General features: G+C 53.8%; 1 protein-coding gene across 4 annotated transcripts; it reads left to right on the top strand.

Annotated features, from left to right (window-relative positions):
* The first annotated feature begins 809 nt into the window (after positions 1-809).
* On the top strand, positions 810-13191 carry POLM (DNA polymerase mu). 4 transcript variants are annotated; one of them, XM_027539220.1, is made up of 12 exons: positions 810-1002; positions 4040-5039; positions 6627-6810; positions 7341-7439; positions 7564-7734; positions 8486-8557; positions 10352-10472; positions 11774-11906; positions 12043-12145; positions 12249-12485; positions 12564-12647; positions 12882-13191. In XM_027539220.1, the coding sequence occupies exons 2-12, from the start codon at positions 4864-4866 to the stop codon at positions 12963-12965; spliced, it is 1464 nt and encodes a 487-aa protein (XP_027395021.1). In that variant the 5' UTR covers positions 810-1002; positions 4040-4863; the 3' UTR covers positions 12966-13191. The 4 variants fall into 4 exon arrangements, with proteins under 4 accessions (XP_027395021.1, XP_027395018.1, XP_027395019.1 ...); XM_027539217.1 differs by having other exon boundaries at positions 12879-13191; XM_027539218.1 differs by lacking the exon at positions 810-1002 and having other exon boundaries at positions 3944-5039; positions 12879-13191.
* The last annotated feature ends 273 nt before the right edge of the window (positions 13192-13464 follow it).

Genomic DNA, 13464 nt, shown 5'->3' with positions numbered 1-13464 from the left:
CATCACCACCAGAATTGGGTCAACCCCAGGCACCTAGTCACGCCTCGGTCCTCATCTCAGATGACCCTCCAGGCATCTGATAGAATCGCCCATACCTTCTGCTGTGAAAGCCTTTCCATTTGACACCACCTTACCCAGTTCCCCCTGCCCCACCCCTTGCCCTGGGGGACAGTCTCTAACCTCTAATTTGGGGGAATCCGGGGTTCAGTGCTTGCATGTCTTCTATATCTGGTGACCTCCTGGCCCCCAGCAATCCCTAATTTGTAGCTATAGACCTCACCCCTCCCGGGGTGCTGGCCGCAGCTGTCAGACTGGAATCCTCACTTCTGTTTCTACTGAATTTTAGAGGACCTGGTCTGCAGCCCCACTCCAGAGCTCCCCACAGGCTGTCCCATCTCAGGACATGGAACAAGTCTCTCCTCTTTGTCTCTGACTGTCAGATCTGACCCGCTGACCAGGTTGGTCTGTTCTACTCACACGCTTCAGCCTGGTCCAGTCACTCCACCTCCACCCCACCTGGATCAGAGGGGTCTCCTGGCTTCCTGCCTTGCCCCTCAGTTTGCCCTCCAGACAGCAGCGGGGGCAGAGTGGTCTTGTGAAAGCTGAGTGGGATCACATTCCCCTGTGCTCCAAGTTCTAAGTAGAAGTCAGTCCTGTCAGTTGCTGATGGGCCTCCCTTCCCGTCCCACCCCTGTTCACTCTGTCTGGCCACTCAGCTCTTTGCTCTTATTCCTAAGTGCCCAGTAAATACCCCTCTTCTTGTAATTCTTCCTGACTCATGTTGAGTCAGAGTTGGTTGGACCAATGAACTCAAAGTGCATGTGTGCTAAGTTTCTTCAGTTGGGTCTGACTCTGTGACCCTATGGACCATATCCCGCCAGGCTCCTCAGTCCATGGGATTCTCCAGGCAAGAATACTGGAGTGGGTTGGCATGCCCTCCTCCAGAAGATCTTCCCGATCCAGGGATCGAACCTGCATCTTTAACTTCTCCCGGATTGGAAGGTGGGTTCTTTACTACTAGCACCATCTGGAAAGCCCCTAATGAACTCGAAGAACCTTCATTTTAAGGACATCTCTTCTCCATCATTCTCAGGCCAATTCCCCATAGGGGGAGGGAGTCAGGGATGCTTCTCCACCCCTTGGTCTGGTCTTCCAACTCCAGATCCTGCCTACAGCCAAAGATTGTTTTAAATATAAAAAATTTAAAAATCTTAAAAAATGTAAGCAAAGGGGAAGGGACAGAGGGAAGACAGCCACTGGAGATGGGCCAGAGTTTAGAGGGATGCAGCCCCAAGCCGAGGAATGCTGGGAGCCACAAGAAGATATGAGGTGGGAAGGATAGTCATCTAGAGCAGGGGTCCCCAATTTCCAGAACCTAATGCCTGATGATCTGAAGTGGAGCTGATGTAACAATAATAATAGAAACAAAGTGCACAACAAATGCAATAGGCTTGAATCATCCAGAAACCATTCCCCCACCCCCGCCACCGCGGGCCGGTCTGTGGAAACACTGTCTTCCACGAAACTGTTTCCTGGTGCCAAAAGGATGGGGACTGCTGCCCTAGAGCTTTCAGCGGGAACATGGCTTAGAATTCTGGTCTTCAGAACTGCTAGAGAATGCATTTCTGTTGTCTTAAGCTACCCAGTTTGTGCTTATTTGTTATAGCAGCCACAGGAGCAAATACACTGGGAGCTGTGGGCTGAATTGTGTTCCCTCCAATTCATCTATTGAAGCTCTAACCCTCAAAGTGACTGCATTTGGAGAAAGGGCTTTTAAGACTAATAAAGTTAAATGAGGTCATGGGGTGCGGTCCTAATTTGATATGACTGGTGACCTTAAGGGAGAGGAAGAGATCTCTCTTTCTCTCTCTTCATGAGCACACAAGGAGATTGCATGGGCACACAGAGAGATGGTGGCCGCCTACAAACCAGGAGGGAAGGCCTCAGAATGAAACCTGCCTTGCCACACCTTGATCCTAGATTGCTGGCCTCTAGAACAATGAGAAATGTTTCTTTCGTTTAAGCTTCCCTGTCGGTGGTATTTTGTTCTGTCAGCCTGAGTGGACCAGGTAGCCCAAACCCGCAGAGATGCGGTGAGTAGCTCAGGAAAGTACAGGGCCAGCACTTGAGGCCAGAGCTCTGGGCCAGTGGCCCGCAGGAGCTCCGGTCCAGCAGCAGCATCAGCAGTCTGACCACACGCCCTCTGGAATGCTGCTGGCAAGTAGCCGGCAGGGGACGGGAACCGGCAGGGGGCGGGTTGGGCCTCAGAGCCAGGGCAGAGTCCTGGCCCCAACAGGCCAAGGATAGGCGCCAACAGCACTAAAGTGAACATCAAAGAAGGTGCTCCGTGGGGAGGCTTTGCGAAGGTCACGAGGCCTAAAAAATCTCCCCCCAGGGGCCTTTTCTGAACTGGAAGTGGGAACAGGAAATAGCTAAATGAGATTCATCTTGGAAAAATGCAAGCTCATACATCTGGGTAAAACTAATCCAAAACACAGCATGAGATACCACAGTGCAGAGCAGGGGGTGGACTGCAACCCTCAGGGCAGCTGAGAGGGCCTGTGCAGCCTCTGACTTTTCTGGGGGCTGGTCTCAGTGCGGGCAGCATGAGACTTAGACATCTGGGAACTCCAAGCCAGGTTTACTGGAAAGAGAGGGCTGAGGTCTCCACTTCTCAGCTGGTTGGACAGTGACCTAGTGATCCAGGAAGGGGAGAAGAGGAAAAGGGCCACCATCAAGGCCATGGCCTTGTGCACTGGTACCCAGGCCTCCACTGGGTGGCTACCAAGGATCACCCCTCACAAAGCCTCCCTGGGCCCACGGAAAGCTCTGTGTTCCTCATTTTTGCAAGCCGCCCAGTGTTTTAAGTATTCAGGTATGATGGGTCATTAAAAGTTGCCTCTGCCTCCCTAGGAGAGAACTCAGGTACCCAAAATGGAGCCAGAGGCCATTAAAAGGAGCAGGAGTGGTTTCAGGAGATAGGCTACTGCTCCCTGAGGAAAGGCAGCACCCGCAGATGGGGGAGTAACCCCTTACAAAGAAGCTGGGAGCTCCCCCTTCCCACATGGCAGGAGAAATGAGCATGGGAAATGAGAGAGGGTCTGCATCCCAGGCCTCCCAGCTTCACAGTGTGTGTGCTGGGCCCAGGAGGGCTGACTGGGAGCTGGTGGGGAGGCCCAGAGGGGACCTGGTCTCAGGCACCTGCCTGCCTCAGCCCTGTGCCCACTGACTAGTGAAGGGCTGTGGGGGTGTGGGGAGTGGGGGAGGGAGATGAAGGACATCACAAGGTATAACAAAGAGATTAAAAACGTAGTGCCTGAAAATAGGAGAGACACACAGAATACTCAATGTTGTCAAGATGTCTGCTTTCCCAACCTGATCTAGAGATTCAGTGCAATACCAATCTTGGAAAAAGAATTGTGGGGTGAGATTTCTGTTTTCATTTTGTTGGGTATGGTTGCTAAATTGGCTTCCAAAAAGTCCCTTCTACAAATTGCCAATTCCCTCATGTGTGATCAATTTGTAAACATTGGTTAATGTGACAGGTAAAAGTATTCATTTAAGTTTGCCCTTGTGTGGTGATTGGACTCGTCAGGCAATCTGGTATGTATTTTTTTTGTTTTGTTTTTAAAAGGGAAAAAAAATAATTGTTTGGCTGTGGTACATAGGGGAATCTTAGTTCTCCCACCAAGGATGTAACCCACACCCCCTGCAGTGGAAAGGCGGAATCTTAGCCACTGGACCACCAGGGAAGTCCCTGGTATGTTTTTGAGAAGCCTTTCTTCTGTAAATTGCCTACTGGTGTTCTTGCTCATTGTATTTTCCTTATTTATCTATGAACAATTTCTTAATTACAGGAATTAAATTCAAAATGTGTCACAGTATTCCCTCCCCGTTTGCCTTTTAATTTTTAAATAATTTAAAATATGTAAAGCTTATCATATTTTCCCTTTAGTGTCTCCAGGTTTATTGTGATACTTAGGGCTGAAAAAACATTCATCGACTCCCCAGCACATTTTTTGTGTTGCTTCTTTCTTAGATTTGAACGTTTGATCCATCTGGATTTTATTTTGGTGTTAAGCGTGAGCCAACTTCTACTTTTCCAAATGGCCGGCCAGTCGTCCTAACGTCGTTTGATTGAAAAAAGACTGAAAAACCTTTTCCGGGGTTTGAAGAGACCACTCCACCAGCACGCTTCAAGCTAGCGCGTTTGCCGGGGCCCGCGCGGTCCAAGGACCCCTCGCCGCCAGGTTTCCGCGGCCCATCTGCCCGGCCAGATCCAGTCGGAGGAGGCGAAGGGAAGGTGGTGGAGTGGATATTCCGCTGCTGAGAACTATTCCACTCCTACCAGCCGCCGACCGGCCACTAACCCCCTTTTCCCACCCTTGCGCTCAGGACAAACCCCAGACACCACTACCGCGACTTCACCTCCACCCTCCGAGGACAAAGCCCCCTGACCCACGTCGAGGAAGTCTCTCTTACCTCCCATCTCCTCCCTCTCAGCTCCCCGCCCCCCCCAACCCTAGTCCCTCCTCCCGGGTGGTCCCAGGAACGGGAGGGGACTTTCTACTAGGGTAATTTAAATAAAAGGTGTGTGCTCTGGTTCTATTTGCATAGAGGCGGGGCCTCTAAAGCCGACCTCCACCTCGCTCCGAACGACCCAGGCGGAGAGAACCACCCGGAGACTTAACTTGCAGGGGGCGGGGCCTGCCTCTTTAAGTGGAGCCGGGTGCCACTTCCCGTTCCAGTCGGCTTCCGCCCGTTGTGGCTTCCGGCTTCTGTCTACCTTCCGCCCGCTTTTCTTCTGGCTTCTGTCCAGGCTTTCGCTGCTTTCGCTGGGCGCCGCGGGTGGCCGGGGCCCTAATGCTACCGAAACGACGGCGAGCGCGGGTCGCGTCCCCCAGCGCCGCCCCCTCCTCCTCGGCGCGCTTCCCGGGGGTCACTATCTACCTGGCCGAACCACACATGGGCCGCAGTCGTCAGGCTTTTCTCACACGCCTGGCTGTCTCCAAGGGTTTCCGCGTCCTGAATGCCTACAGGTGCGCGGTTGTGGCGAAGCTGCCGCTAGGCGGGGTCACCTACCCGGGGCCGCCTTTCCAGGGCTTTCTTTACGAGGGGCGCGGGGCGGGTGCCGGCCGAAGGCCTCGCCTCACCGAGGAATGTGGCACGCCCATATCTGTATCACCGCGCCGTCGCGCCGGGCCGGTCGGGGGGCGCTGCTGCGTGGCATGATGGCCTGAGCACAAAATGACCCCGCTAGGAATTTTGCAGCTGACCAGCCACTTGTATGGGAGAAGGCAATGGCACCCCACTCCAGTACTCTTGCCTGGAAAATCCTATGGACGGAGGAGCCTGGTGGGCTGCAGTCCATGGGGTCGCTAAGAGTCGGATACGACTGAGCGACTTCACTTTCACTTTTCACTTTCATACATTGGAGAAGGAAATGGCAACCCACTCCAGTGTTCTTGCCTGGAGAATCCCAGGGACGGGGGAGCCTGGTGGGCTGCCGTCTGTGGGGTCGCACAGAGTCGGACACGACTGAAGTGACTTAGCAGCAGCCACTTGTATACACGGTGTTACCTTACAGCTGAGGATGTTGAGATCTGAAAAGACTCCCACGCAGCTGACCCTGGGGCGGAGGGGCACCTGAGGTTTTTGTATTCAGAGTTAACCCTGGCACTTCATGGTCATATGGCTTTCGTTAATTTCATTTTTTGTAAAAGGGTGTTAGCAGTTATGGCCAGGAGTGTTTCTGTAAGACAAGGAGAGAACATGCCGGAGGCTTTGTAAAAGTCATGCGGGTGTATGTTGGGTTTGTAACGTTTCGTTAGGTGAATTCATGTTGCCCTGTTAGCTAAACAGATCTCTTTCCTCAGAGCTGAGAGTGATTTAAGTGAGACTTCCAAGAGTAGAATTAAACCAAACAAAATGGTCACAGAAGCAATGCTAAGAGTAAGGGAGGAGGGTCTCCATCATTTTTGAAGTTGAGAGAGCAAAGTGAACCAGGGGCCAGTCCTCCTGAAGCTTAGTTAACCATACCCAGGGTTGTTGCAGACCCACTCAGGATGATGACAGCAGCCTAGAGGGTACTGGGCACTATTTAAGCCCTTTTGCTTCTTATTAGCTCATTTAATCTTTACAGCAAGCCTACAAAGTAGATATATTAATATCTCTGCTTTGCAGAGTTGGAAGTCAAAAGTACAGAGATAAATGATGTGCCCAAGGGCACAGAGCAGGTGTGGGGGCAGAGCGGAAGTTCAAAGCCAAGCAGTCTGTCTCCAGCACTTGGAAGTAAGACCCACCCACCCCCACCCGCCCTGCTTCCTGGACCCCAGGCCCCTGGCTTCTCCTTTCTCTGGGTTTGGGGGAGAAGAAGACAGACAAATTAACACCAAAAAAGGGTTGGGCTTGTGATCCTATCTAGAGCAGAGAACCACAGCTCAGCAGATGCTGGAGTGATGGAGATGTTTGGCTGCCAGGAGGAGGGGCTGAAAATCTGGAGTGAACAGATGCTCACCAGGCAGAGGGGATAGTATTGGCGAAGGCTTGGAGATGTAGAATGGAGCAGGAAGAATGGCAGGCCTGGGACAGGGCTCCAGACCTCACAATCTCTTCCCTCCACCCAGCCCAGAGGTGACACACGTGGTGATGGAGGGGACCTCAGCAGAGGAGGCTGTCTGCTGGCAGGAGCGCAAGATGTCGGTTCTTCCCCCAGGTTGTACCCGCCCAGCTGTTTTAGACATAAGTTGGTTCACAGAGAGCATGGCAGCTGGGCAGCCTGTGCCTGTGGAATGCCGGCACCGCCTGGAGGTGAGCCGGGTGGAGGCTTAGGGTAGAGCCACTGAGGAAGCCCCAGTGCTGGCCAGACCTCAGCTGGGCCAGGTGACATGGCAGCAGTGCCTCAGTGTCCTTCCCATGAGTTGGGCAGTGAGGGCCCCATCCAGATCGCCATGGGGAAGGTTCCAGTGCTTCCTGGGTGAGCACAGTGGAGGGATTCAGGTGTGGGCTCAGAACAGGGCTGCCTGCATTCAAATCCTGGCTCTGCCCATGAGCCACAAGGTCTCAGAGTCCCCGTCTGTGACGTGAGGGTGATAGGCACGTCAGGCCCGCTTAATTGAGAGGAAGTGACAGAACACGTGCCCTGTGAGAGGTGGCATTGTACCGCTACTGCTGCTCTGGCCTCTGCCTTGTGCCTCGAGCAGTTCTGCCCTCTCTGAGTTGGCTCCTGTCCTGAGAGTCCTAGGTGACCCCCCTACCAGGAGAGGTGGGGCTCTGGAGGGCTGCCTGGTCCTCTGCCAACCCTGCAGCCTCAAAGCAGCCTGTGCATTGCCCATCCATAGGTGGCTGTGCCCAAAAAGAAGATGCCAAGCCCAGCATGGATGCTGCCCTATGCCTGCCAGCGTCCCACACCCCTCGTGCACCATAATGCCAGTCTCTCGGTGAGCTGTGGCTCCCCTGCCTCCCTGGGATGGAGCCAGGCCCTCCCATGTCCCAGCCTTGGAGGGGGGGTTAGGGTAAGGCACTCCGCCATCCCTGCCTCTCACCAAGGACCCTTCCCTTCAGGAGGCTCTGGAGACGCTGGCAGAGGCCGCTGGCTTCGATGGCAGTGAAGGCCGCCAGATCGCCTTCTACAGAGCGGCCTCGGTGCTCAAGGCCCTCCCCAGCCCGGTCACAGCCCTGAGCCAGCTGCAGGGCCTGCCCCACTTCGGAGAACACTCCTGCAGGGTTGTCCAGGTTTGTGCTCACTGCATGTAGAAGGGCAGAGCTGTGAATGTGAATGGGGGGTGGTGAGGAGGCCTGGGAGCCTGGTGAGGGCAGGTGACTGGGTGGCTCAGAGCCCAGCCGTGGCCACTGATGGTGCCCAGGCAGCAGCAGACCACCTTATTCACCCACATTCCTCATGTGTAAATTGGGTCTGCACCACCTGCCTGAGGCTGATTGAAAGGTCTCAGCCAAGGGAGCTGCCAGGAGTCTGGCAGGCTGGTAGCTGGCATCGTGGGCATTGGCCCAGACTGTGAGGAATGGTGGGAGAGGACCCCTGAGCATGAGCACTTCTTTTTAAAATGTGAAGTTGTCCTTTTGTACGTTACCACTGAGCAAATTTATCATGACAGAAAAAATACTTTTGAATTCACTTCTGTGTGTTGTTTTTAATAAAATTTATTTTATTTTTTGGCTGCATGGCATGTGAGATCTTAGTTCCCTGACTGAACTCACATCCCCTGCTTTTAAAAGAAGTCTTACTGAATTCCATCTATGTTTTAAAAAAGCAGTTGTTGACATACCCCGAGGCTTGTTGTTTATCTGAGAGGTGGCCCTTGTTCCTCGCCCAAGGGGCTTGGAGGATCCCTGGGTACATTCTTCATTACAAGTTCCCTGGGATCCTGGCCCCACAAAGACCCCAATTCTGGGTGCTGGGAGTTCTGCTGAGGCCTTGGGCCCCCCAGCCCTCTTCTTTACAGTGAGGCTATGTCTCCTCCCACAGGAACTGCTAGAACACGGAGTGTGTGATGAGGTGGAGAGAGTCCGGCTCTCGGAGAGGTACCAGACCATGAAGGTACACAGGGCAGCCCTGAGCAGGGGCCCTCAGCTCCATGGTGTTACCCCAGAGCCACAGCAAGGTTACCACCATGTCAGGCAGCAAGAGAGGGTGGCAGGGCCCACCCTGGGCTCAGAGACGGTCTTACTGAGGACACCTGATATGCATGAGGCAGCCAAACAGATGGGCAAGAAAGTTGTTTTGAGCACAGGGAATTTTCTAGATCACTCAGCAGCATCTGTTCTTATTTTTACTATCGATGGCATATTCTCCAGGATATTACATGCCCTGGCATCTTAAACAGAGCAACCTGAACAAAACAGAACCTTTCCCTGGGTGCCACAGGGAGGATTAACTCTGAGGGGCTGCTCATCCTTGTACTGTCTCTCTCTTTTGTGATCTCACATGCTCATTTGTTGGTGTCGTCTTGCCTGTGTCCACGGCTCACCTTCTCGCTGTTCCCACCCACTTCTGGTCCATGGATGCTCAGTCATGCTTCTCAGACACCCCAGTTTTGTGACGAAGTTGTCAGCCCAGCCACTGGTCATGGAATTGGGGCTTCCCTAGCAGGGTGTGTCAGGTGCCGTGGAAGGTCACCCAGGATGTGAGCATCAGCGAGGTGGGGAGCTTCAGAGAGGTAGAGGAGCCATGGATGAAACATGGAGGGGCTCAGGGGTGTGGGAGCAACACAGGAGTTGATGGGTAGACAGGTGCCAAGAGGGGGCAGAGCCATCTGTCTCTTCCTGGGTACCCCTGAGTCCCAGAATCCGTCCAGGCTGGGAGAGAAGTACACGAACAATGAGAGGTTTATTGTTACAAACATGACTAGGTTATTCTCAGCATCTTTCCTCTCAGGAGTCTGTTGGTGAAAGTGATCCAGTTCATGCTGTTGGTTCAGGGGATCAACACAGCCCAGACTGCAGGAAGTAGGACTCAGGGACATGAGCGCCACCCAGCTGTTCTTCCTCCTCTGCATGCCAGCAGCGTCCCCACGAAGGTGCCCCTGGCGTGTACTGTAGCCTGTACCACTGCAAGGTTGCCCTTTTGTTTCAGCTCCAAAAATTCCTGAGGAGGATAAGTAGCTGGCCTAGGGCAGTTGCCCACCCCTGATGAACGAGCTATCGTCAGGGAAGAAACAGGGAGTTTCTAGGGTCCACCCTGTGTGTGGAAGACCCGTGCAAGGGCAGGCGGCCACCCTATGAGAGGTCGGCTCCGGCAGCATAGTTTCCACTGGCCTGGACACCTCTGCTGACCCATGGCCAGCCAGTGGCACTTGCTGTGTTTGTTCCTGGAACAGAGCCATAGCCAGCCCCCAGCTATTCCTTCCAGATCCTGAACCCTTAGCTGTTAACTGCCCGTTTTTGCTGTTTTAAGAGGCAGAGCCACAGTAGTAAGTCCCAGCTACTGTTGGGTGGGAGCAGTATGGTTTTCCCAGTGAGTGGACAGACTGTTAGGATGACTCCTTTGGTGATGTTGAAATCATGGGCTAGAACTGTACAAGTTCTGAGGAGAGATCCTTTTCAAGGAGGGGCCTGATCCTTCTCTGCCATCCCCCGTGATGTTTGTGTCAGGGCCAGGCTCAGGGTTTGAGTCCTGCCTGTGCACCCACTGTGTGGCCTGAGCAGATTATTTAAACATGAAAAATGTGAGTAGGGATGCCACCTGCCAGACCACATGATGACTTAATGAGATCATTTGTGCAGTGCCACGGGGGTGCTGTCCTAGGACATGCCTTGCATATGCCAGAGTCGCCATCCTCGTCTTGCTGTAAGAGCTTTGCTCCCGACCACACTGTACTCGTCCTTTAAACAGCTCTTCACTCAGATCTTTGGGGTCGGGGTAAGGACTGCTGACCAGTGGTACCGAAAAGGGCTCCGGACGCTGGCCGACCTCCGAGAGGAGTCCCAGAGACTAACCCAGCAGCAGAAAGCAGGTGAGCTTTCTGAGAGAGGGCAGAGCTCTGGGCTTCCGCAATGCACCAGGGCCTGAAAGCCTCCCACACCACAGAACCCTTACTTCTGATGCATGGCGTGTGCTCATGGCTGCCTGTGTGGCAGGGAGCAAGGTGAGTGTGAAAATAGGCATCTGTATTTGGTGGCTTCCTGAACCAGTGGAGTCAGGACCCATTGCAAGCCATTTTCAGTGAATGATAATGGTCACAGTAGCTGCCTCCTGGTTAGACTTGGACCTGAACCAGGCATGGACGCTTTACTCCTGATTTCATGGAAGGGAAAGCAGGTCAGAGAAGCCCAGGCCCTGGACACACTTACAGTGTGGTGCTTGGTGCCCTGGCCTGCTGGCTGATGCTCAGTGGGGAGAGGTTCAGTGAGGAGCCTGCTAGTGGGAGGTAGCACTATGCAATGGAAAGAACATGAACTTGAGAGCTGACTAGGCCTGGATTTGAGTTCCATCTCTGCCACTTACTAGGTAGGAGGCCGTGGCCCTGAGTTTTGACTTCTCTGAGCCTCGGTTACATTCTCTCTAAAGCATGGGATTCTGTGAGCTCTTCAGCGTGGGACCAACATGTAGCAGGTGTTGAGTGGATTCTCCATCTCTCCACATGGCATGGGTTGGGGGCTCTTCTGAAGGAGCCCCACAGCCCAGTACTCGTTGCCTCTTTGAATGTCTTCCCAGGGGCTGGGGGAGGGGAGGCCACCTGGGGGTCCTGGGAGAGCTGTCTATGTTTGGTCAGCAGGAAGTGAGACCAGAGAGCCGAGTGTCCAGGGGAGCGTTATGCCGTGACTTCCGTAGTGATATCTGTTGGTTCCACTTGTTCACCTCTCCCCAAGGAATGGCCAGCAGTGCTTACTGAGCTCGCACTGTGCCAATGGCCGTAACTCCCACACTTAGTCCCCTCCTAACAGTGTGTGGAAGGAACAGTGATTTCTCTGACAGGTGAGGAGATGGATTTGGGTTCAAGTGAGGTGTTCTTAAGTGGCAGAGTCATCCTCTTCACATCTAATACCTCCTAGTCCCATTTTATGGATAGGAGAACAGAGATGTTGAAAAGGGTAGTCTGTATCTTGACTGTGTCAATGTCAGAATTCTGGTGTGGTGTACAATAGTTCTGCAAGATGTTACTGAGGGCACAGAGGACCTCTGTTATTTCCTTCAACTATGTGGATCTACAGGTATTTCAAAATAAAAGTTTAATATTTAAGAGAGAGGAGGGGTGGTGGTAGATAGCTGGAGAGGGCTGGGTTGGGCCAGTGAGGAGAGCTGTACTGTCCACAGGACTGCAGCACCACCAGGACCTGAGTGCCCCGATCCTGCGGTCAGATGTTGAGGCCCTGCAGCAAGAGGTGGAGGCAGCCGTGAGGCAGGCCCTTCCTGGGGCTACTGTTACGCTGGCCGGAGGCTTCCGGAGGTAAGGGGACTCGACATGCCGTCCGGCCAGGCCCTCCTCCAGGAAGGCATCTGAGGTGGGACCACTGAGCTGGGCCTTCCCTCACTGAGGGGTTTTGGGAGAACATGGAATCTGTGAGTCAGACTGGCCCCCTCAGGGGGAAATTGCAGGGCCACGACGTGGACTTCCTCATCACCCACCCCCAGGAGGGCCAGGAGGCAGGGCTGCTGCCCAGAGTGATGTGCTACCTGAAGAAGCAGGTGAGGGGCTTCCCACTTCCCCTGCTGAGAGTCCTGCTGGGATTCCAGCTCCTGGTTTCTCAGTCCCCTATGGCAGTGCCTGGACATGTCTGTTCTCCTCCAGGGCCTTGTCCTGTACCACCAGCACCAGCACAGCCAGCAGGGAGACCTGACCCAGCAGAGCCACACCATGGATGCCTTTGAGAGGAGTTTCTGCATTTTCCGCCTGCCGCAACCCCCAGGGGCTGCTGTAGGTGGCGCCCAGAAGCCCTGCTATGCCTGGAAGGCTGTGCGGGTGGACCTGGTGGTTGCCCCTATCAGCCAGTTCCCCTTTGCCCTGCTTGGCTGGACTGGCTCCAAGGTAGGGAGTGTGCTGCTGGGGCTGGCCCTGGGATCTGGGACTGGTGGCCCTGCTGAGACGTGGTCACTTTTTCCTCAGCATTTTGAGCGGGAGCTACGCCGCTTCAGCAGGAAGGAGAGGGGCCTCTGTCTGAACAGCCATGGTCTATTTGATCCTGAGCAGGTGTGTTGCTGTGATGGGAGGCCTGGGGGATAGGAAACGGCTTTCTCTTTGGCCCACAGTCTGAATCAGCCCCAGGTCCCTCAACCCTGAAACCCACAGGGCCCTCAAGAGGCATCTACCATAGGGCTGGGCTCTGCCAGCATTTCTAGCCTCCTCCCCATACCTTTCTCGGGGAATCTGCTGAAGTGGAGGGAACAGCCCCCAGGCCCTAAAGCCTGCATTTTGTTGCAGAAGACGGTTTTCCACGTGGCCTCTGAGGAAGACATCTTCAGACTCCTGGACCTTGAGTACCTTCCCCCAGAGCTGAGAAATGCCTGATCCTATCAACCCCACCTCTACTCTGGAAATGGAGGGGGTCATTTGAGCCAGACTCTATTGGCGTTTTTGGCCCCTGACTACTTCCAGGCAGAAGATGTGCTGCTGCCCCAAGTCCTTACCCCTTCCATGTGGGAGCCCTATCTGTGAACCACCTCTCCCCGACCTATACCCAGTTCAAGATGTAATGAAATTAGCATGTGGAACAAATGAAGGTGTATTTTCTGAATGTGCTGCTGGTGTGGGTGACTGAGGAGCACGGTGCCTGGTTCTGCCCAGAGGTCAGCTTTGGGGTGTCATTGAGGGTGGGGGATGTTGACCTAGCAAATAGACTTCCAGTTACTTCTCCAACAAAAATGGGTTTATTCAGAATCAGCACAGAATCAGTCTGTAACCATGGCAAGCTGTGTGCAAGTCCCCAGCAAAAATGGAGAGGAAAACTTTTATAGAGGGGAAAAAGGAATTTGGGAGGCCTATAGTAAACATGAGTCCATGGCTTTTC

This window comes from Bos indicus x Bos taurus, chromosome 4 (genome assembly GCF_003369695.1).
Source record: "Bos indicus x Bos taurus breed Angus x Brahman F1 hybrid chromosome 4, Bos_hybrid_MaternalHap_v2.0, whole genome shotgun sequence".
NCBI lineage: Eukaryota > Metazoa > Chordata > Mammalia > Artiodactyla > Bovidae > Bos > Bos indicus x Bos taurus.
The sequence above is the reverse complement of the archived record's forward strand: the minus strand, read 5'-3'. Positions and strand labels throughout refer to the sequence as shown.